We start from the raw sequence: 21,661 nt of genomic DNA, 5'->3' as shown, positions 1-21,661 counted from the left end.
CATGCTGATTGTGTGGATTACATTGCATCCCCTCCACACTTGTATAAAATCGGTGTTTATCGAGGCAGAATCTAGATGTAGGTTTGTATTCCCATCTCACACCACTCTTTGCAGACCTCCTGAAGGCTCAGCTAAATACACTTGAATCCTTTACAATGCAAGGGGCTCTTTGATATCAAAAGCAGTGATGGGGTTTGGCTAACAATGGATCCAATAGCTTTATCTTGTACCTGTTGTACCACACTGTATTCTAGACAGAAAAAATGTTTGTTGTTTGTTGAACAGAGTTCCCAGCTGTCTGTGTTCTGTAGGTCAAGGGATGTAACTCAGAGCATGGCCTCTCGTGTTCATACCCAGTGATATCTGCTTCCTGCCTCTGTATGACTTTGGATAGTGGTGATTTAGAAGTTTTATCATAAGTATACTGTCCCATGGGTACATGAGAACTATTCAATCTGATCAGACATTTAAAGCCAGTAGGCCACCTTACTAAATCAGATGTCAGTATGTGAACCAATATGTGACTTAAGAAATGAGTTGCTACACTGGAAAGGATATTCCTGACATATTCCTGATTGTCAGAGGAAATACTTTTGCCTAGGAAGAGAGAGGCAAAACACTGATTCTATTCATGGTGTGTTCATGGAGTTGATGTCAGCATGGCAATACAAGTCCGAGGAAGCCTGGCCTCAGCCTTGTGTCTGAATGCTCACAATCATAAGACATGGATGCGTTAGCAACATGCTAATATGTGTCTGACATAACAGCCTCTGTGGGGACAGGATTGCCTTTTATCAGTAAGGCTAGATAGGGCCTAGACAGGTAGGACCAACCATAGCAGATAGAATCCCGAGCAAGTGAAATTTTCTAACAGTTGGTAAGAGGGCATGTAAAATGATCATTATTACTGATAAAAATAATTGCTAACCCAGACCATCTAAGAGGCTACCGGGAAACCCTATGATGAAAAGTGGGAGAATTAGAGATACTTTATGTGCAGAAATCAATAGTTTTGATTTCTGCAACTGATATAAAGTAAGGAGCAGGATGGAGGGAATTATCTTGACAGCAACAACAGAAAAGGTGAAAGAGTACAGCTGTTCAGCATTTACCTGAAAATAGTTAACATGGTACTGAGGGATATAGAAGGATTAATTATGAAGAAATATATGTTTTTTGTGTAAAAGAAATTGAACATCATAAAATTCTTTAAGGTAAACCTATTTTAACGTAATCCTATAAGATACCAGAAGGGTTTATGATGCTAGATAAATTGATTTTAATGATCATGTGGGGTATGGCTCAAGCAAGTATTTAGCACGTGCAAAGCCTTGGGTTCAATTTCCAGCATCCCAAACATCATCAACGACCACAACAAAGTGCTACAGTGACTAAATGAACAGCCCTTCAGCCACACACCGGAGGAGCTACACCTTCAGGATTTTTGTGCATCTGAGGGTAGCATTGAACTCTGGGAAATGGGGGTGGGTTTGTATCTCCCAGGCAAGCTACATGGGGTCCTGAGAACAAACCCTAGGATAGAACATGGGAAAATCCAAGCTATTAATCATGGAAACAAACAGAATCCATGGGAAAAGGCTGATCAGTTAATGAGTGATGCTGGGTCAGGTGGACTGCCAAGTGGAGAAAATATAAAGTCAACTTTTCCTTTTATTTTTTCTACCAGAATAAATTTCAGATAGAATTTTTAAGAATATGCAGTTGAGACCATAAAAGTATTAAAAGAGAAATAGAGGTGTTTAAAGTCCCAAAGGACTTTTAAATATGACATAAGACTCAGAGATCAGAGAATAAATGTGAGAGAAACTCAGTGGTAAGTACTGAGAAACCTCAGCATGAAGGAAATGTCATAAATAAAAATGCAAGGGCAAAGAGACTGTGGAATGTATTTCTCACTATACAACAAGCAATCATGATTTTGCTCCAGGCCAAACTACTGTTATGATGAAAACAACCAGGGAAACACAGAACTCACTTGACAAATATGGCGTGATGTACAAGCTTGCAGAAAAATGGAAGCAACTTTTTAAATATTTTCATAGTCCAACCTTTCTCACTAAATGTTTACTAAATTGAAACTAGAATGAAATAGACATCGTAATCGCATATCCTTTGTCAAAGAGAATCCAACCCAGGTCATCCAACTTGGAGGTGGGAGCTTTAAGTCCTGAGCCATCTCACTAGCCCCGAAATCATCTTTAAAAACCCTGACCAGAAACAAATATGACATATAAAGACTTAGAGTGCATAGGCAGACTGCTTGTGTGTGCCTATGGAAGGATTCCCAGAGCCTTCTCAGTGTTTGCCTCCCAGGAGGGGAGCTAGATGTCCTGGAAAAAGCAGATGAAGATTTTAGGTTCTGTCCCTTGTTTACCTTTTTACTCTGTTTATAGAAGCTTCTCAAACTCACATTTCCACCGAAGCCCTTTGGGGCAAAGGAAAGCATTGCCGTAAGGCCTCCCAGGGATCTGGCTTCAGGTTTGGACAGCATAATCAGCTGACCAGGATGGTCTGTGGAGAGCTCTAGCCTTGGGCAATGTTGCTCCTCAGCTAGTGTTGCCAGAGGCTGAAGAGAGACGTTCTCACATCCAGACTCGTTAGGAGCAGACCTTCTAGCCAGAACTAGAAACAGTGTGACTTCTAGCCCAGCACCAAAGAAGAAAGACTCTTCCTTACTGACCTCATCCTCCCATGATCTGAAGGACTAACCCAGCACTGGTTCCTGCTTCCTACAGCTCCAGACACCCTCACTCTGTCCTCTGGGAAGAATGGCCCACCATCAGCAACGTCTACACTTTCACTTGCCTATCACACACACACACACACACACACACACACACACACACACACACACACACACACACATACACACACAGGATATTTGGACTCACTCCTGCCTTACGAGTGACCCAGCTCTCCTGAGGGCCTACAGCTCCCCCTGCAGTCCTCTAACAGGGTGACCACCTCTATGAACCATTCATTCCTGGAGCTGCTGCTATCTTCTTTCCTCCTCTCTCCTCTCACCCTTAAAAGCTCTCAGCTCTGACTCCAATTCTTCAGGCCTCCAGTTCGCACTGCCTTGTATAAGTGCCGGGGGTGTGGTTGTTGTTGTTGTTTTCCCCTTAAGGACTAAAGCTGCTATTGGCACTTATTCTGTTATACTCTGCTGGGGTGCAATTTGTTATTTTCACACATGTTCTCTTAGTATCTGTGTCAAATCCATCAAAGTCTTTTGAGTCTTTTACTTTATCCACACTCTCCCATAATAAATTTCCTGTGACTGCTGTTGTTTTTGACAAGGTCCCACTATACAGCCCTAGCTGATCCAGACCTCTTTGTATAGTCCAACTGGGCCCTGATCAGTGTAGGTGCCATATACGTTAACATTAGATTTTTCATATATTTTTAAAGTGGAAGAAGTTCTGACACTTTAGATATGACACCAAAGGGGAAAAGTGCCCAAAGGTGGATAGATATGGGAGAAGCAGAGAGATAAACTGTGTATAAGAACTGGTGGCCACATTGTTTCTCTCTGTTTCAGTTTCACTTTTAAAATAGGTGCAAAATCTAATGTTACCATCTATGGCACCCACACTGATGCAAGAACAATCTTATTCTACTCAGAACCTTAGCCAGCAGCACTAATTTTGCCTTCCTGTGGCTCTGCTAAGAACTCCAGCCTCTACACCGAGGCCAGAGTGAGCCTACTTAAAAACCAGAGGTTTTATTACTGCTTTGCTCAAAATTTACCATGTATCTCTTTCTAAGCAGCAAAAAAAAAAAAAAAAAAAAAAAAACAAAGTCCCTAGAAATAACTGGAAAGTTCTGGAAGACCTGACTTTTCCTACCAGGGAGTCACCTTCTCCCTCTTCTTTGCTGTAATTTTGTCTGTAGAATGCCTTCTGGCCAAATCTGAATTCGTTTCTGTGTCCATCCATTAGGATGCCATCTTTGTAAGGACAAGGGCTTCACTCATGGAACCTCAGATCCCCTGCTTCTGCCTGATACACAGCAGGCATGGAGGTGTTGGTGACGAAACTAGGACCATAGAAAATGGAGAAATTAAATTCAGTTTTTATAACGCCAACTGCATGGATACTGTCTGTTTACAAACGAAAAGACCTTCCGGCTAATGTAGATCTCTACACGTGTATGGACAAGGATGGATTTACTTCTGACTCTTGGTACCTGAAGCTTGAAGCCAGCTCCTGGCTCTGGCCTGGTTTAGTGAAAGCAAAGGAGACATTTGCCTGCTCAGTTCCTGGTTAAGAGACAGCAACAGTATTCTCATCAGATGCAGAATCTCACATCTCACAACTTTACAAAGCTGCTTCAGTAGCTTGTAAAGGGTGAAGTTTAGGATTATGTAAATAGCCTAATTGTCATCCGATAAATCAGGGATCCGTTATTGCTTGCCTGAATCAATTTTTCTAATTTCTGAAAGTAAGAGTTTTCTAACTTTGGAATGTTTCATGCAACTATTTTTTTGTTTTGTTATTTGCTTAGTGTCCATGTAACCTGTCAAACCGAATGCTTAAACAAGCCCAGCACAGTGTAATGTAGTACTGTCAAGCCTCCCATTTTTAATTGAACTGTGGTTGGCTAGTGGAAGCCCCAAGGCGTCCAATCAGAGACTATTGTATAAAGGGTACAAAAACAAGTTACCGGAAGAGAAGAGGTTGGAGTAAAATGGTGCAGAGCAGTGAACCCGGCAGACTCCGGGGACGGATGAAGACAGACTCCTGGGAGGAAGTGGGGTTTGGCGGCAGCCTTGAAAAAAAAAAAACTGGTAGGATTTTAATTTTTTTTAGAAGCATGTTTGAAACAGAAACAGAAAACTGAACGGAGAAGGTCCGGCAGCAGCTTCTGCATCTGATGCAGTACAATGGCCGGAGTTATCAAAAGGGAGTTGAAATTGCTCAGGAAACGCGGGTGTTGACCTGGCTCTGTGTGCTCGCTTACGCTGGCAGCACCTAGAAGTTCCAGCCCTGTCCGACTGTTAATTGGAGAGTAATGAAGAAGGCATTCTGTGTTGAGAAGGAAGCCTCACGCAAATACTACTTTCTTCAAGAAGGCTTTTCCAGAACCCTAAGAAGTAGCACTGCCTCAAACACCCCCAATATACCCCAGGACACCCCCATACACTCCCACCCCCATACACTCCCACCCTACAAACTCCCGTCCCGTCCAGTTCCACCCCCACAAACTCCCATAGTGTTTCATGCCTCTGCTTTGAGTCTAGATGCCCTTGTGCTGTTGCTTCCTACCATCACCATCTTCTCTGGCCAGGTTAGAAAACAAACCTCCCATAAGTCTCTTGAAGGTTGATGTAAGAGAAGGCGATGAACTGGCTTCAGGACACATTTGCATTCTCTGATGGCCACTTTAAGGGGCCTGGGCAGTAGTGTCCACAGCAGAGAGGCCAGGGCAGCTTTGGAACAGTGAAGCACTGACCGGAGTAGCTACGCTGGAGCTATGCAAATCTGGGAAAGCATACTGGCACAGACATGGGGCCCTCCCTGTACCAGAGTGGGTTAGTGGTGAGTGATACACAAGGCCCAGGAGCTAGCACTTGCAATGTAGGATTCTCAGTGCTCATCCAAATAGAAGAGCTGAAAAAAGCGAGGCATGGGGCATGGAAGGGGGGCGGCGGGGTTGGGGGTGGGGGAGTGTCAGCATGTGTGACCAGGAGACCGATGAAGCTCCTTACAAAACAGACCCTGAGGCCTTCCTGAGAATGTCCAAACACTTCAACACGGCTCTTCTGTTCCTCATCCCATGCCCTCCCTGATTTCAAAACAGTATGTAGGACTTAAAAAAGTCTATTACTTCAAATATAATGAAAGAGAAAAATATTCTAAGTATAGTATAAAACACAGTTGGATATAAATGGACATTTACTTTCATTTATCTTTAGTGATGATTTTATTCAAAACGAATGTTAACTGCTTTTGTAACCTTAAAATGCTGTCTTCCGAAAGCAGCTTACTACAAAAGAAATGGTTGTCAGCTTCCGTTTGGCTCCTGCCCTTTCCTAACAACAGACAATTTGCTCTGCACCTGCTCCAAGTGGGTTCTCAGTGCTAAGCGTCTTGCAGAGCCCAGAAAATTGCAATATCAAATCTCAGTCCCAACTGTGAGGCAGCACAGTGACCGATTGCCTCTGAGAGGTGGGTGCTTTCCCAATCCCCAAGGGAGAAGCACTTTCGCCCCTGCTCTCTCCTGGGATTTGAACTCTGACCTAAAGCCCTGTGTTAGCTACCAGCATGCACTGCGCTGGTTGAAAACAGTAACCCCTCCCTGCTTGCTCAATTCTGTCCCTGGAGTCATGGGGAAGGTCAGATGTCAGTAGGCCTGGGGTCAGTAGGTGTCCTGTTCCAGTATATGTAAATATCAAAGGAGAAATGCACCTCCCTGTTTGTCACAGCCCACAGCCTGTCTCCCTCCGTAAAGCAGCGCCTGATCTGTGCGTGGGTCAGCAGGCATCAGCCGTGCTTTCATGTTTGTGAGCTGCTACTGTTGTTTATTTATTTCCTTCTTTCTGTATAAAATGTTCCCTATGACACACGGTTTACTCGAAGAGGGAGCGCATCGTGTTTCACCTGTAGGGAAGCAGCCGGTTAAAATGACGTCACATCCAAGGGAGACTATAAGGCGCAAATAGCAAATGCCATTGAGATATGAGTGGGATATTCTGATGGACAACCTAACCTTACTCATTTTCATTTTAGGTTTCACAAGCAGGCCCAAGGCTCTCAAGATCCTCCTCAACCCCCAGAGTCACAGAAAGGAGTCTGTCCACGTCTATTACGAGAAGGTGGAGCCTCTGCTGAAGCTTGCGGGCATAGAGACTGATGTGACAAGTGCGTCTGTTGGTTTGTTTGTCTGTTTGTGTCTGTGTGTAAGGGTACCACTTAAAGCTCCACAGGGAGCCCTCAGCCATCCTATCTAAGCACGGACGGTGCTCCTAACAGTAGGGCTTTCTTCCTGTGTCCCCTTCCTGTGTCTCGTAACCTGGGCGAGCGTCAGAGCTGCCATTCTTTTATCGTGCTATTTTGTATTGCAATAGCAATATTTTAAACTTCTGTATTGAATGGTTTGGATGTCAAGTTGACACAAGTTAGAGTCATAGAGAGGAAGGAGCCTCAGTTGAGAAAATGCCCACTTGAGATCCTACTGCTGAAGGCATTTCCTCAATTAGAGATGTAGGCGGGAAGGGCCTGAGTTGGCGGTCCTGGGTTCTATAAGAAAGCAGACTAAGCAAGCCGTGAGAAACAAGCCAGTAAGCAGCACGCCTCCATGGCTTCCGCATTCGTGTCTGGCTCCAGGATCTTGCCCTGTTGAGTTCCTGTCCTGCTATTCTTCAGTAACGAACAGCAACTTGGTTTTTGGTTGTGGTGTTTTGTCGAAGCAGTAGAAACTCTGATACAGGTGACTTCTTTCATGGTGACAACCGTTAGGTATTATTTGAAAGGAAACTATGGTTTTTGACATCTTCGAGAAGACGTATGCTACTTTCGAATTTCTGCCTAGTGTTTTTCTGTGGCTCCCTTGGGTTGGTTTTTTGTTCTGACCCTGACCCCTGCTGGTGAGGTCAAAGCTAAGCACTATGCTGCTGTTTTTAAGTTGCTTTTGGAGAAACCTGGAACTTGATCCATTGTCGAATATAAGAGTGTACTTAGCCTCTTGCTAAGGAAAATGGGAATTAGCTAATCAAAAAATTAATAGAAAGAATGTCAGTAACGCCATCTGGGGCACTTACATTTTGGTGACCAAATTCCTCTGCTTTATTAAAAGTCAACTCATGTCCACCAGGAAGGGTGGATTTTGCCTACGGCCAGAACTTTCCTGGCTTTGTTCCCATATAGCGTCACCATAGCAGAGGGAATCTGCTTCACACTGTAGTCAATAGAGTCTATTATGTAATTAGGCTACTCAAGAGACAGGCCCAATCAGAGTCTCGCAGTCCTAATGACATGTTTCTCGAGGAGAGACCTGGCTTTGCTCAGCTGTGACAGATGGAGATGGGTCTCACACTGTTAATAAGATCTCTGAAATTCAGTGTCTTGAAGAGCTCAGGTAGAAAGAAGTTGTTCCCCAAAGAAGCTTTGTGGGAAGTTCAGGCACCCCGTGGCATCTCCCAGCATGGAGGTTAAAGAGAAGTTTCTCTCAGTAAGGAGGAGCCCAACTTGGCAGCGCTTGCCTGAAATCCTAACACTTGAGAGACTGGGGGCGCAGGGTGGGGTGGGGGTGGGGGCAGAGTCTGAAGTGAGCCTGACATATATAGCAATACATGCTTTATTAAAAGCAAGCAAACAACTAATAAAATAAGAACAAAAGACAAAAAAACTCTCAAGTGAGCTATTTTTATAGTGAAAAAGTTAGCTTTTATGGCTATAACTTTGAGAGTACTTACAGATAATTCTGCAAGGGATCTACAATTCAGATTCATCCCTATTTTCTATTGAATAGTTCCAAAGATTGGAATGATTTGAGATCTAAACTTAAATGACTATCAAGCTCATTATCAGCTCCTATATTTTCCATCTGTGAGTACCTCACAGCAGTTTGCATGGACATTACTATGCATCAGTCAGTTTAGGAATCTATCACTGGAACTGAGGCATGAGAGTACCTTGTACTTCGGAGTTTGAGGCAACTAAGCCACTTGTGCCCAAGCTTTTGAGGTAAGCCTGAAAAAACAAGCAAATTTCTTGTGGCATTCTTGTTTTGTGCAGTATGCAAAGTTATGGATCCAAATAGATATTGAAGCTTGAATATTGTTCAGGCACATGCATAAGAACTTATGATGTGTGGAAGTGATACTAATTTTGATGAGGGCTCAAGAAAACCACATGAACCAGTTACTTCTTAAGAGCCCAAGGAGGTAGAGAAATAAGGGTAGCAGGCATACTTAAGTAAAGGATGCATAGGATGAGGCTGTAAAGAGATCCGTAATATCATAGTAGCTTGGGAGTTTATTTTGTAATTTTGGTTATACCCTCACAATTTTGAATTTGTCTTGAATCTGCCTTTTCCTTTCTTCAAAAAACAGTTGGACATTAACTTTCATCCTTTCTTGTCTTGCCTAGTGGGATGAAGGGAGGCATGTATATGTTAGAAGAGGAGACTCTAACATGTCAACATTTATTTTGGTTTGATTAGCTGTGTTCAACATAGGACAATTGTTTCCTTCCCTGGACCCTGAAGGTAGATTCCCTCAGGTGAAGGCTTAAGGAAGATACCGGACTATAATGTGAATTCTATTACAGGAGAAGGGCAAAGTGGCTTTAGGAAGTCCCCCAGCAATGGATCTCATCCAAGCCTGAGTCTAGACACAGCTGAATCTTATGCTGCATTCAGCAATTTACTTACCACATCTTGATATGCAATTGCTGGATTTTTTTTTATGGTAGTGGTAAAATATAGTTTGGCAAAGATGAGTCCACCAGTAGAATCACAATTAGGGAAAGAAGATGGGGATGAGAAAGAGGAGGAAGAGGAAAAGAAGGAGGAAGTGGGGGGAAAGAGGAAGAGGAAGAGTCAGGTGATGAGGAAGAAGAAGAGGGACGATATCAGGACATGGGTCTTGAACTGAGGCAGAAGTATTAGGGATGTGTGATTTTCTTCTTACAGTAATATTGGTGCGTGACTGCTCTGTGCATCTTCCAAATTCCTAAGTATAATTTTTATGTTTTAGGATAAAATTTGTGCTTAACATTATAATGTACCATAAGCTATCTCAGAAAGCACAATTATTATTATTTTTTTTTTGTATTTGTGCAAAATGTTTGATTACTAGCTACCTGACAGTTCTCCTGCAGGCAAAGCTATACAATTCCCTCCTTTGCTTATAAAAGGATCTTCTAAAGTATATTACATTAAAATATTTTCTTTTTGTATCAAAGACTTAACAAATATGTGGACCCTGGAGACTTCCAAACCTTTCTCTTCATATCTTGCTTAAAGAGTCATACAAATGTGGTCCTTAGATTAGGAGTTTCATTTTCATGAAACTATGTAACCAGATTCAATTCATCTTTTAATGGGAAGTAATATATGAAGAATAATGCAAAAGAGCATGCCTCTACTGCATGCCTATTGATTTAACACAGACCTGCACTGGTGAGTCCAAGTGAAATAGGAATTACATAAATCCTATATGATAGTTTATTAGGAAGAAATGTTGAGGAAGTATTCAGCATGATTTAAATATTACACCTACATATAATACTTTTTCACACTTTTATTTTACACACAGATCCTATCTGGAAGACTGACTTCCAGGCAACTAGGGTGAGGATCTTATACCCACACCCACAGTGACACACCCATTCCAACCAGGTCACACCTATTCCAACAAGGCCACACCTACAGATGGTGCCACTCCCTGGTCCAAGGATATACAAACCATCACACCGGTTAACTTTGATTTGTGCTGAATCTCCAACCACTTCCAAATATAAATCAGCACTTTTTGGAATATTTTAGTTAAAACTGTAGCTCTTCAAGCTGCTACTTCCACCAATGTAGGATCTTATCTAACAAGAGCGAGGCTCCTGGAAATGCTGAGGAGAAACAGATATGTACTCTAATAATAGATTGACCCAGCAGTCAAAGAAAAGAATGAATGTCAAGTCCAGGGGGATACATGACATGTTTCTTCTCCCTCTCAGTCTCAAAATAAAATAATAATAATAAAATGGTATTAAAGTTTATACCATTAAAGATGCTAGCATTTGGAGAGGTCATTGGGTGAGAGGATAATATACAGAATGAGAAGAAAGAGAAGTCAGAGAAAATAATCTCAAGCCCAGAGAGTTCCATTTTCCCTGGTAGGGTGGAGTTGAAGAGAGTTCAGGTGGCGCGTTGTAGTTCAGGGCAAGTGTTTGGCTCTCCCTGTGGGTAGGAAGGAACCTTAGCTCGGGGTCCTATGTTAAAGGCAAAGCATCATGTCACTGAACCGTGTTGACCCTTGAGTGCAGTCTCAATGCCTTTGTGCACACAAGAAAAGGTACTCCCTTTGCGCCTACTTATGTATCAGTTGGTCCAGCCCAAGGCCACACAGCTTGCTGTTGGCATCACAACTTCTCCTGTCTTACCGACTGGATGGTTTTTGTGCTAGTTATGAAATGCATGGTGCAGAGAATATGAGAGCTGACAGTTAGCTTCTTACAATTGTTATCTACTGTAGCTAATGTTGTCCCTTGTAATGATACAAAATCAATGCACTCTCTCTGGTGCGTCGAGTCATAAGTCTGTGCCCTTCTGTGCGTTCACAACAGGTACTTTAATCTCCAGTCACCCTTTGCTTTGACAGAGGTGTTAGACCTGCTCATAGTAATTATCATCATTGTGGTTTAAAGAAGCTTTTCAGAACATAGCCACGATGACTGTCAGCTCAGGGCCCCTGGGAATGCCTAGTCATCAGATGATTCTGCCTCCTGAAAGAACGGGACTTATTCAGAAAAAGGAGCTCTTGTGAGGTCATGTGCCTTCCTTTGATGGGGTTGTGCCTTTGGCCTTAGGTGCCTGTGACTGTGTTAGTTCTCCTTTGTTCTGGGTGCGGCTCTACTTTTGTAGATTTCTCATTCCTTATTTCACCCAGCAGAAAACTAGGCTCTCTGAAGAAACTCAGCCATAAAGTATATGTGAGTGGTAAGGACACAAGGTATGAAAGGTACATCTGATTTTATTACAAATTCATTATGGACATTTAGTATTAACCTCAAGACATTATTTGCCCTAGACTTAGTTCCCTAAGATCATAACATTTATGCTGAAGTGAAAGAGCACTGAAATAAAAGAACAGGAAATTATAGACTCTTAAATCTCTCATATATGGATACCTTAGGATATGAAAACAGTATCATAGTTAAAGAAACTGTTCAGCATCTCTCTCCATGATTTTTTGTGAAGGGATGACCGAGGCTCTGTCAGATTCTAGGGCCCCTAACAGCCAGTCTTGTTTATTTTGATTCTCCCTACTTCACATACTTATATAAACCACAGTTTACCCTTTTCTTTATGATCACCTTTTACTATTTCATCATATTTTTCACTGAATATGTTACATATCTCTAGAGGCCATTATTTTTATTCACCTTGTTAAAACATTTTATACATGTGGATTTCTTAGTCATTTCTTTTACATTTTTACTATTTTTTTTTCAGGCAAAAATGTGATTTATTTTTTAACTTTTTCAATATCCGTTAAGACTGTTGTGCTCAGAGCTGGAGAGATGGCTCTGTGGTTGAGAGCACTGGTTTTTCTTTCAGAGGTTCTGGGTTCAATTCCCAACACCCATATGGCAGCTGACAGTTTGTTTACAACTTCAATTCCAGAGAATTCTGCACCCTTATACAGGCACACTTGTAGGCAAAACACCAATGTACATAAAATAAAAAGAATTTTAGAAAGACTTCTGTGCTTAGACATGTTATAGTGTATAGTCAAATTCCATTTGAGATATTAAAGAAAAATTAGACTAGTTTAGCTCTTACTTAAATAAAAAAATTGGAGCCGGGCATGGTGGTGCACACCTTTAATCCCAGCACTTGGGAGGCAGAGGCAGGCGGATTTTTGAGTTCGAGGCCAGCCTGGTCTACAGAGTGAGTTCCAGGACAGCCAGGGCTACACAGAGAAACCCTGTCTTGAAAAACAAAAAACAAAACAAACAAAAAATATCAACAAAGCATAACTTGAAAGTGAAGTTTGTAAGTATTTAAATTTTTTTTCAAAAGTAAGCTTTGGTATACAACTCAGATGGGAAAACTTGCTTTGTAGCTTATGTGTTTCTTATAACAGCCCTGATGAACTTAACGTGCTTGTGTAGCGATGCTTCTTATTACGTTGCATTGAAAGGTAGGAAATGGTTATATGTGCATAGTTGTAAATGAATTATCAGCACAATCTTTTATGATAATGCAACCTTGCAAATTTATGAATATTGATATCTTGAATTTCTTATATTTTTCCCTTTGATTGGAACTTAATAAGGGTTTTGTTCTGGTGTGTAAGCTTGGGGAGAATGACAACGTAACAGTGCTAGATACAGAATGATCCTCTCAGACACCAAGAATAATAACTTTTAACAATATCCAAAAACATCATAGAAAAAGCTTGAACTGTACTGGCACCAGGGACAGACAGGCATGAAAGATTAATGTGATCTTGCATATAACGATGCACATTCTTACACAAAAAATCCATCTGCAGTGTCATGTCAGTCAGCAGAAATCTTTGATGGGTGGATACAGCTGGGTTGCCTCTTCTGGCAGGGATGCCCCAGAAAATGCTAAACGTGCTTGGGATGCTCTGTGCCATCTGCATTGCGCCCACTCAGCCTGCCTTAGCCGGCATTTTCAGTGCTGCATGGGATATTAGTGACTGTGGCGACAGAGCTGTGCTGTGACAGACTCATTTTCTCTGTGGACCTGGGCTCTGGTCTGGTACATTGGCCTCCCTCGTGTTTCTTATCATCTGGATGGCATTACTCTATTTTTCACAACCAGCTTCCCCTCCCTCCCTCCCTCCCACCCTCCCTCCACCCTCCCTTCTTTCTTTTCTTTCTTTTTTCTTTTCTTTTCTCTTCTTTCTCTCTTCTTCTTCTTCTTCTTCTTCTTCTTCTTCTTCTTCTTCTTCTTCTTCTTCTTCTTCTTCTTCTTCTTCTTCTTCTTCTTCTTCTTCTTCTTTTTTCCTCTTCTCGAGTCTAACAGCTCCAGATTCATGTTCTTCTGCCATGGAAATCTTTTACTAACCTTTTGACTAATTTATTCATGTAAGTTTGCCAAAGTGATTTAACGTGGACTGTTCAATGCCAGCAAATATGCTGTATTTTCAAAATACTCCTGTTCCCAAGCTTCTGAGTGTCTTATTTTGGGAAAACTAAACAGACAGGCACTAAGATAAAACCCCTAAACACTGTGTTGAATATCCCTAAATGACTTACATGGTTGAAACAACTCTGTGGTCTTCTTTTACATAAAGCTATAAAACACACCAGACAATGAACAATGAATCCTCTTTCCAATGGTTCAAATATTTGAGAATAAATGCTGTTTTATGACTGATGATAATATTTTGCCAAACCAAGCTGCAAAACTATAGGTTATTATTTTAAATACTCATTTTTGTGTGTATTTTTTTTAATAGTAACAGAATATGAAGGGCATGCCCTGTCTCTGCTTGACGAATGTGAACTCCGAGGATTTGATGGGTAGGTTATATTATTGGTTTTCATGTCTATAAAAATTATTTTAGTAAAAGTATTGTTAGCTTTTAATCACTTACTTGGGACTGAAATTTTTCAGGCTCTGTTTGTTGATATTTATGTGCTGATAATTAATGGTGATATATCATAGTCATCCATCCCTCAGAATCTGGCATAGATAATCAAAAAGAGAAATGTAATTATAAATATCGAGAAACCACAGTGCACCACCCTATACTTAACATGCATATATTTGCACTTATAATCCTTAGTGTTTGGGTTTGGCCATGTGAATATAAGAAGAACACTGATGAAAGATATGATATTCATCATATGGCATAAGGATGTTATGGCTGTCTTTTGCAAATTTACTGACAGCTTAATAGCTATCTGGTAGTGAATTTTGCTGTGACTGATTATGGTAGATATTTTTTAACAACATATCTATTTCTGAATGAATAAAAGATGCTGGTTTTAATTATCTCAGAATTTATTGACTAACTAGATAAGTTTTTTGGTTTTTTTTTTTTTTTTTTTACAGGTTTAGCATTTTCTTCTGAATGGTTATCACAGACTTCTATATTGCATATTCAATTAAGGCAACATTATGCAGCTTTAGTTTGTATTACTAAGGATGAAAAACAAATCCTTATTCTAACTTCCCAGCGCAAACTGATGGCTGGGCACTTAAAGGAGGGTGGTTGCTTTCTTGAGGCCTGTACAGCCCCCTACTGTGCTTTCAAGGGTTTCAGTACAAAATCTCCCTGGTCTGTGGGCCTGTCACTTCTCTCTTAAAGGAAAACGCTGTCCCAGGTAACCTGAGGAACACAGCAGTAGGTTTGGTTTTCGAGGGACCTGTGACATGCTTAGACAGGGGCACCATTCCTCTACCATCAGGGCTAGTAAAGAACAGGTGTGTACCATTGAGTCCCCTAATTGTTGATCTCTTCTTCATTGTCATCTTCAAAACTCTCTTCTTTGTCTTTGACATTGGCATCCTGGTACTTCTGATGTTAGAACTATTGCATCTGGATAGAAGGCAGAGACCACCTTCAGGCCCCCTGGCAGGACGTTGAACATGGGTACCTTGATATTGTTGGAGATCCACTCCACAAAGCAGCTGCCATTCTTGTTCTAGATGGCCAGTATCTGCATGTCTACCTCCTTCATGGACATGGAGCCCTGGAAGAAGATGGTCATAGTCAGACAGTGGCCTTGGCATGGGTCACAGGTAGTCATATGTTCTTGGCATCAAAAATCTGTTGTATGAGATTGGACACTGTCAGTGTCACTGTATTGCTGACTGTCCAGGCTGCAGTGAAGAACTGTAGGCATGGGAAGAGCACCATGTTCATGGCCCATGTGTGTACAGGTCAATGTTCAGCTGGCTGGAGAATCACAGCTATGTGGTGACACTACACATGGTGGCAGACACCAGGTGGTTGCAGTCCCAGAAGCAGATGTCATAGGCATTCATAAAAGCATTGGAAACTTGTTTGTTTCCAATGCATTACTGGAGGGTGCTGAAATTGCTCACTGGCATTTGAATAGTCGGAACAAGTCAAATGAGATGCAGAATTGATTTGCAAATGTAGTGGATTATCATATATGATGAAAACATATTACTATGGAGAGGGTATTTATGTAATACTTGCTATCTGAGAGCTTAAAAAGGCAAGGTGTGTGTGATTTCACCACAATGTGATGGGGAAGAGGCAAGAAAAGACCATTGAACCTGTGAGGTATGGAAAGGTGGTTGATCTTCATTACCCCAAAGGAAAAAGGAAGTTTAATGCTTCCAATGCATGAAGGGAAGTGCTGCCATCAGAGAAAGCACTGAATTGTAGAAAAAAAAAAAGAAGGTGGTGCCTAAGGAGGCATAAGGTTTAGAATGTAAAACAGAAGCGAATAACTCTAGATGGTTATACTATATAAGCATTAGTCACAAGAGGACTAAGTGGCAATCACTTTATAATCTCATACCTTGAGATGAACAGAAGGATAAATAAGCTACAGTTAAAGAATGTTATCTTGGAAGAGTTCATTCAAAAACTAAGATTGGGAAAGCCATGTGAAATGCTGAACAACTTAGTGTGGCACACAGGCCCAAGCTACAAGAGTAAGAAGATCATGACACGGTCTTAAGTCTTTGCTTTGGACCCTGTCTAGTTACGGTAACTGAATAAGATGTGAAACCTGAAATTACTCACTGGTGCCATCAGATTCTCTGCTGAATGCGGTACCTGTCAGTATTTCCTCGTGGTAATTCCACCATTATAGGGAGCTTAGGGAGCCTTTACAGAAAGAAACAAAATTGTTCAAATGCTGAGCAAGTATTTTCCCTTTACCTGAACATATTGATATTTTAATTTATTTGCCATGTAGAAATTATTTTGTACTGTGATATTAAAAGGTACATTGAGCTTTTAGTTATTACACATTATTAAATCAAATTATCCTGTTGTCTGAACTAAGTGAGTGCCTCAATTTGCCTGATTTTATGGTATACTGATTTACTTTGGGTATGTAATAGTTTCAAAAGTCATATATGTTCTAAATATTTAAATAATTCACTTATTTTGATGAGTTCAGCTTTCCTAATCAGAGCTGGCGTGGTTGGAGTCATCAATTAAAAGGTGATCATAATCTCCTCACTCAGAAACACACAGACCGCTGTGAGAAACACTGCGAAGAGTCTTTCACTAAACACCAATCAAGTCTCTTAACAAGAATTGCTCAGACCCCAAATGTCCTGCACTGAACCTATTCAAAAGAACGGCCACAGGAATATTTTTGAAAAAAAAATTGGCACAAAGATTTAAAGATGGGAGCCGGGGGTGGTGGTGCACGTCTTTAATCCCAGCACTCGGGAGGCAGAGGCAGGCAGATTTCTGAGTTCAAGGCCAGCCTGGTCTACAAAGTGAGTTCCAGGACAGCCAGGGTTATACAGAGAAACCCTGTCTCAACACCCCCCCCCCAAAAAAAAAAGATTTAAAGATGGGACGAGGCCTAACACAGCATTTCATTTTGATAAGGAGTGGGATCTCTTTCATTCAGGAGCTTAGTCTGGGGCATCTCTGTTTGACTGCAGTGGAGCTGTTGATTGGATGTGGTTAGTAAGTTTTCGTGGCTTCTAGACAGGAGTCTGAGAAGCTACAAGCCAAAAAAGACTCAGTGTGGCTTAGTCAGCAAAGTAAAAACAGCTTGGTAGATGATGTTTAAGAAATACTATTTCCTAAGATTTTAGAGTTTTAAAACAGGAGTCCCATATGCCTCTAGGAAGACACATTGTGACATATTTCAAAAGCCAAGAGAAACAGCAGATCAACACTCGTGACAGCTGGTGTCCCACTACAGTGTGTTCGAGCAAACAGTGTGGGATCCATGGCTCAAATCTGAGGGAGGTTCAGGTTCCACATTTCTCCTATTTATGCTATAGAATGGCAAAGAAGAGGTTTGTGCAGGCTCAAAGCTCAAAGTGGGAGTTGCACTCACTGTAAGGTGAACACTGTTAAACCAGTTCTTAAGAGTTTATGTTATTGTCAGTATAGTAGCCTTTGCTTTTCCTTTGGACTTTTTATTTCCTGGATTGCACAACTTGTTTCTTTTGATCATAGAACTTGATATACAAAATATACTGTAGGTGGTACTTGGCTAACATTGACTTTTTTTTTTTCAGTTTGACCTTGGTATCTGTATTAATTACTGCTACTGCTGTTTTAAGCCAAACTCAGAAAAATCACCTGACATTCAACATTTCAAAGTTAATATTGGTTGTGATGAATAAGAAAACAGTCCCTTTAGGCCTTTGTCATTATTCTTTTTTAAAAAATATTATTTATTTACTTTTATTTATATGAGTACCCTATAGCTGTCTTCAAACCCACACCAGAAGAGTGTGCATCGGATCCCATTACAGATGGTTGTGAGCCATCATGTGGTTGCTGGGAATTGAACTCAGGACCCCTGGAAGAGCAGTCAGTGCTCTTAACTGCTGAGTCATCTCTCCAGCCCCGTCATTACTCTTTTAGAGAAACAAATAACATACACCCTAACTCCACTTTTCTAGAAAGAATCATTCTACTGAGGCCAAGGGCAAAGTTTACTTGCTCTGAGAACAGCAAGAGTTACCAGATGCAAAGGAATAATTCAAGTAACTTCAGTATAAAGTAAACTTATTACAAAAGAATGATTTTTTTCTTTTCTTATAGTATACCATTTCCTGATGTTCTTATATTAAATACAGTCCTTGGGCTCCTGTCACATACCTGGATGTAATCACAAGAGTTGGACTAGGATTTTTCTCTCTGCTTTGACAAAATACTTGATTTTTTATTTCTTGGGGGAAAACAGCTTAAGGAAGGAGGGGTGTGATTTGGCTCACAGTTTGAAGTAGGTGTAGTCTTTGTGGCAGGAAGGCAGGGCAGCACAGCTGTGAGGTGGCTGGATACATTGTTTCCATTGACAGGACACAGAGAGCATGAATGCTGGTGTTCAGCTAACTTTCTCCTGTTTGTATTTAGTCTAGGAAGATAGCCTGCAGGATGGTGCTGCCCAAGGTCAAGAACTTTCCTTCTTAGTGAATCTTTTCTAGACATACACTTGTAGACTCCCCAGAGGTGTGGTTCCATGCAGATTCTAAATCCACTCAAGTAGACAATGAAAATGCATAGTGACCTAGCAGTTGTTGATATAAATCAGTATATTCCTTTCTAATTTGTTCAGTTTCATGTTGAAGTTACTAGTTAGAATTGATTTTCAAGGTAATACAACTCCAATGAGGCCACATTCTTTGGATTTCATATATAGGATGGAGAATGATATATTGAATGATAGTGTAGACACTCACTAGTGGGTAACCATTGGAAAGCTACTTAATCTTTCTAAACCTTAGTTAGCTTCCTGATCTATAAATGGAATGGATGCTATCAATATCTATTATCTGCAGGTATCACTTAAATAAGTTGATACCTGGAGAGTACTAAGAACAGTGATATATCCACTGTATTGTGAATATATATTCACTATATCATATATATTCAGTATATTCACACTCATATATCACTGTTACTTTATTGTTACAGATACCATTTGGATTTGTTTCAGAAAATTTTCATAACAAAATTTCAAAGATTATTTATTTATCTGGCAGTGTAATATCCAAAATAAATTCAAGACTACCCACTACCTTCCTCCTTCAAAAGAACTTTCAAAACTGTACTAGCAGGACAAGTACAGAGTCAGATAAAAAGCTGGCTGACTAAACAAATATAGAAACATAGTTTTAAGGGTCAAAATTACTAAGCTTCCAAAACAAGATTATCAATTCCCCTGCCCAGCCTCACACTAAAAACCTCAAAGACAGACAAAATGAAAATCACCCTATACAAACTAACCAATGTCTAAAAAGGTTATTGGCTACACCGATTAAAAAAGCCAAACTACCCTGGTGCCTATATCTGGCCCTTACAGAGGTATAAAAAGTGTGTTCTTTCTTTGTTCTGGGTCTCTCCTCCGGCCTGCGTGCTGAGAGGGGCTTCCCCAACATGTTGGATAACTAAAATCCTCGAGCGTTTTGCAACAATGGCGGTCTCTGTGGTCTTTGTGTGAGTGAGGGTCTTTGACAAGCTACAAGAGCAGAATACTCACTAGAAGGACGTCTCTAACCCTAGTAATGAGCTCTATATCTATGATGTATGAGTTTATATATCTATGATGGTGTCACTTGTAGTCATGTGCTGCAATCGTATGTTACACAAGAATCAACTCTTTTCAGCTAAACCAATTTTTTTGGAGGGAAGAGTTTACACGATCCTTTCAGATCACATATAGACATCAGCATGTACATAGTTATGGCTAAGGTTTTTTAACAGAGTTCATGAGACATAGAGGCTCTCATGGAAAAAATCAAAAGCAAACAGATAAGGTTAAAAAACTGGAAGTGACATGCTTTTGAATGTTAACAACCAAATGCTGGTTGGATTAAAGTTAGAATTTTCACTTTTTAAATACCTTGTAACTCAAACTATTTTGTCTATGGAGAACTGTGGAAGATTCTGGTTTTAAAAAGCATGTGGACCTGTGTGGTGCTGTGTCTTCTCAGCCATTGTCTCAAACTAAATGTTTGAAGTTATTTTGAATGATCGTATCCGCTACACAGACACCTGCACTATGTACGTGAGGTTAGAAAATATTTTAGATTCTAGATGTCATGTACGCCAGCTAATCCTGCTTCCTTCTGCTCTGCCTGCTTCCTTGTTTGTAGTGTTGTCTGTGTTGGTGGAGATGGATCTGCGAGTGAGGCCGCCCGCGCTTTGCTCCTCAGAGCTCAGAAGAACGCGGGAGTGGAGATGGACTGCATCCCGACTCTCGTTGGAGCAGAGCTTCCTCTTGGCTTCATTCCAGCAGGCAAGGCGTAGTCACAGATTCCTTCAACCGCTCCTGTCCTAGTTCGCTTTCTATCACTGTGACCAACACCTTGACTGAAACTAAGCTGTGGAGAAGAGAGCTTATTCCGTCTTACAGCTTTCAATCCATCGTGGCGAGGAAGCCAAGGCAAGAACTGGAGCAGAGGCCATGGAAGGGCGGGGCTTACTAATTGTTCGCCATGCTTTCTCAGCTACCATCAGCTCAGGCGTGGCAACACCCACAGTGGGCTGGACTTTCCCATATCGGTGATTAGTGAGAAAAAAATACTTCTTATCCCACAGACTTGCCTACAGGCCAGTGTGATATGGAGGTATCTTTCAAGTGAGGCTTCTTCTTCTAGTTTGCATGTTAACAAAACCAAATCTGTACAGTGCTCTTGTCCTTCATCCCATTTTCTAATATACAAATATACATCGCATAGCCTGAGTCAAGTAGGTCACGTTGGCTCTGATGTAGCCTCATGTATCTCCTAGCATTTCCTTCCACAAGCACATGTGACACTTGGGACAAACCATTTAACCTTTAGGAACCTCATTTTTTTTCTAATCTCCATCAGGAGAATAATGTATAATATCCACTCTGTTGCAAGATTATTGTACTATGAAGTTTGATGTGTATAAAGGGTCTATAGACACTTTTAGCAATTATCAGTAGAATTTTAATTTCACTATGAAAGAATCTAATGACCTCTAGTACTAGAGAGGGAGTTTGAAAACATGGCTGCTCTGAACATGGTATTTACAACGTCTCGGAGGTAAAACATGGGACCCAGGTAGTTGTACTATCAGCAGATAACCTAGAGAGCCAGAAGATTCCTTCTGCCTGGATAGAGAACCCAGGTCCTGGAGGGCAATCTTGCTCATGGCTCTTCATCTCTTATGCCAGGCATATCCCCCAGTGCCTTAGTACAGCAATAATGCTGTTTTGTGTGTATACAGAACATATATTGAGTAAGTAACACCTAAGATGTAGGTTCCACCATAGCATGCACAAATTAA

At 41.0% G+C, this 21,661-nt stretch overlaps 1 protein-coding gene and 1 pseudogene across 1 annotated transcript in view; one reads left to right on the top strand and one right to left on the bottom strand.

Moving 5' to 3' along the window:
• Cerkl (ceramide kinase-like) overlaps positions 1–21,661 on the top strand; it is a 96,498-nt gene that overhangs the window by 53,425 nt on the left and 21,412 nt on the right. Inside the window, exons 3-5 of the mRNA NM_001048176.1 lie at positions 6,753–6,884; positions 14,177–14,240; positions 20,500–20,642. Of these exons, the coding sequence (NP_001041641.1) occupies positions 6,753–6,884; positions 14,177–14,240; positions 20,500–20,642 (339 nt within the window). The remainder of the gene's footprint in view (positions 1–6,752; positions 6,885–14,176; positions 14,241–20,499; positions 20,643–21,661) is intronic.
• On the bottom strand, positions 15,173–15,702 carry Gm13673 (predicted gene 13673; annotated as a pseudogene).

The sequence above is a fragment of the Mus musculus genome, chromosome 2, assembly GCF_000001635.26.
Source record: "Mus musculus strain C57BL/6J chromosome 2, GRCm38.p6 C57BL/6J".
NCBI lineage: Eukaryota > Metazoa > Chordata > Mammalia > Rodentia > Muridae > Mus > Mus musculus.
Note: the sequence above shows the minus strand (reverse complement) of the source record. Positions and strands in the feature narration are given on the sequence as shown.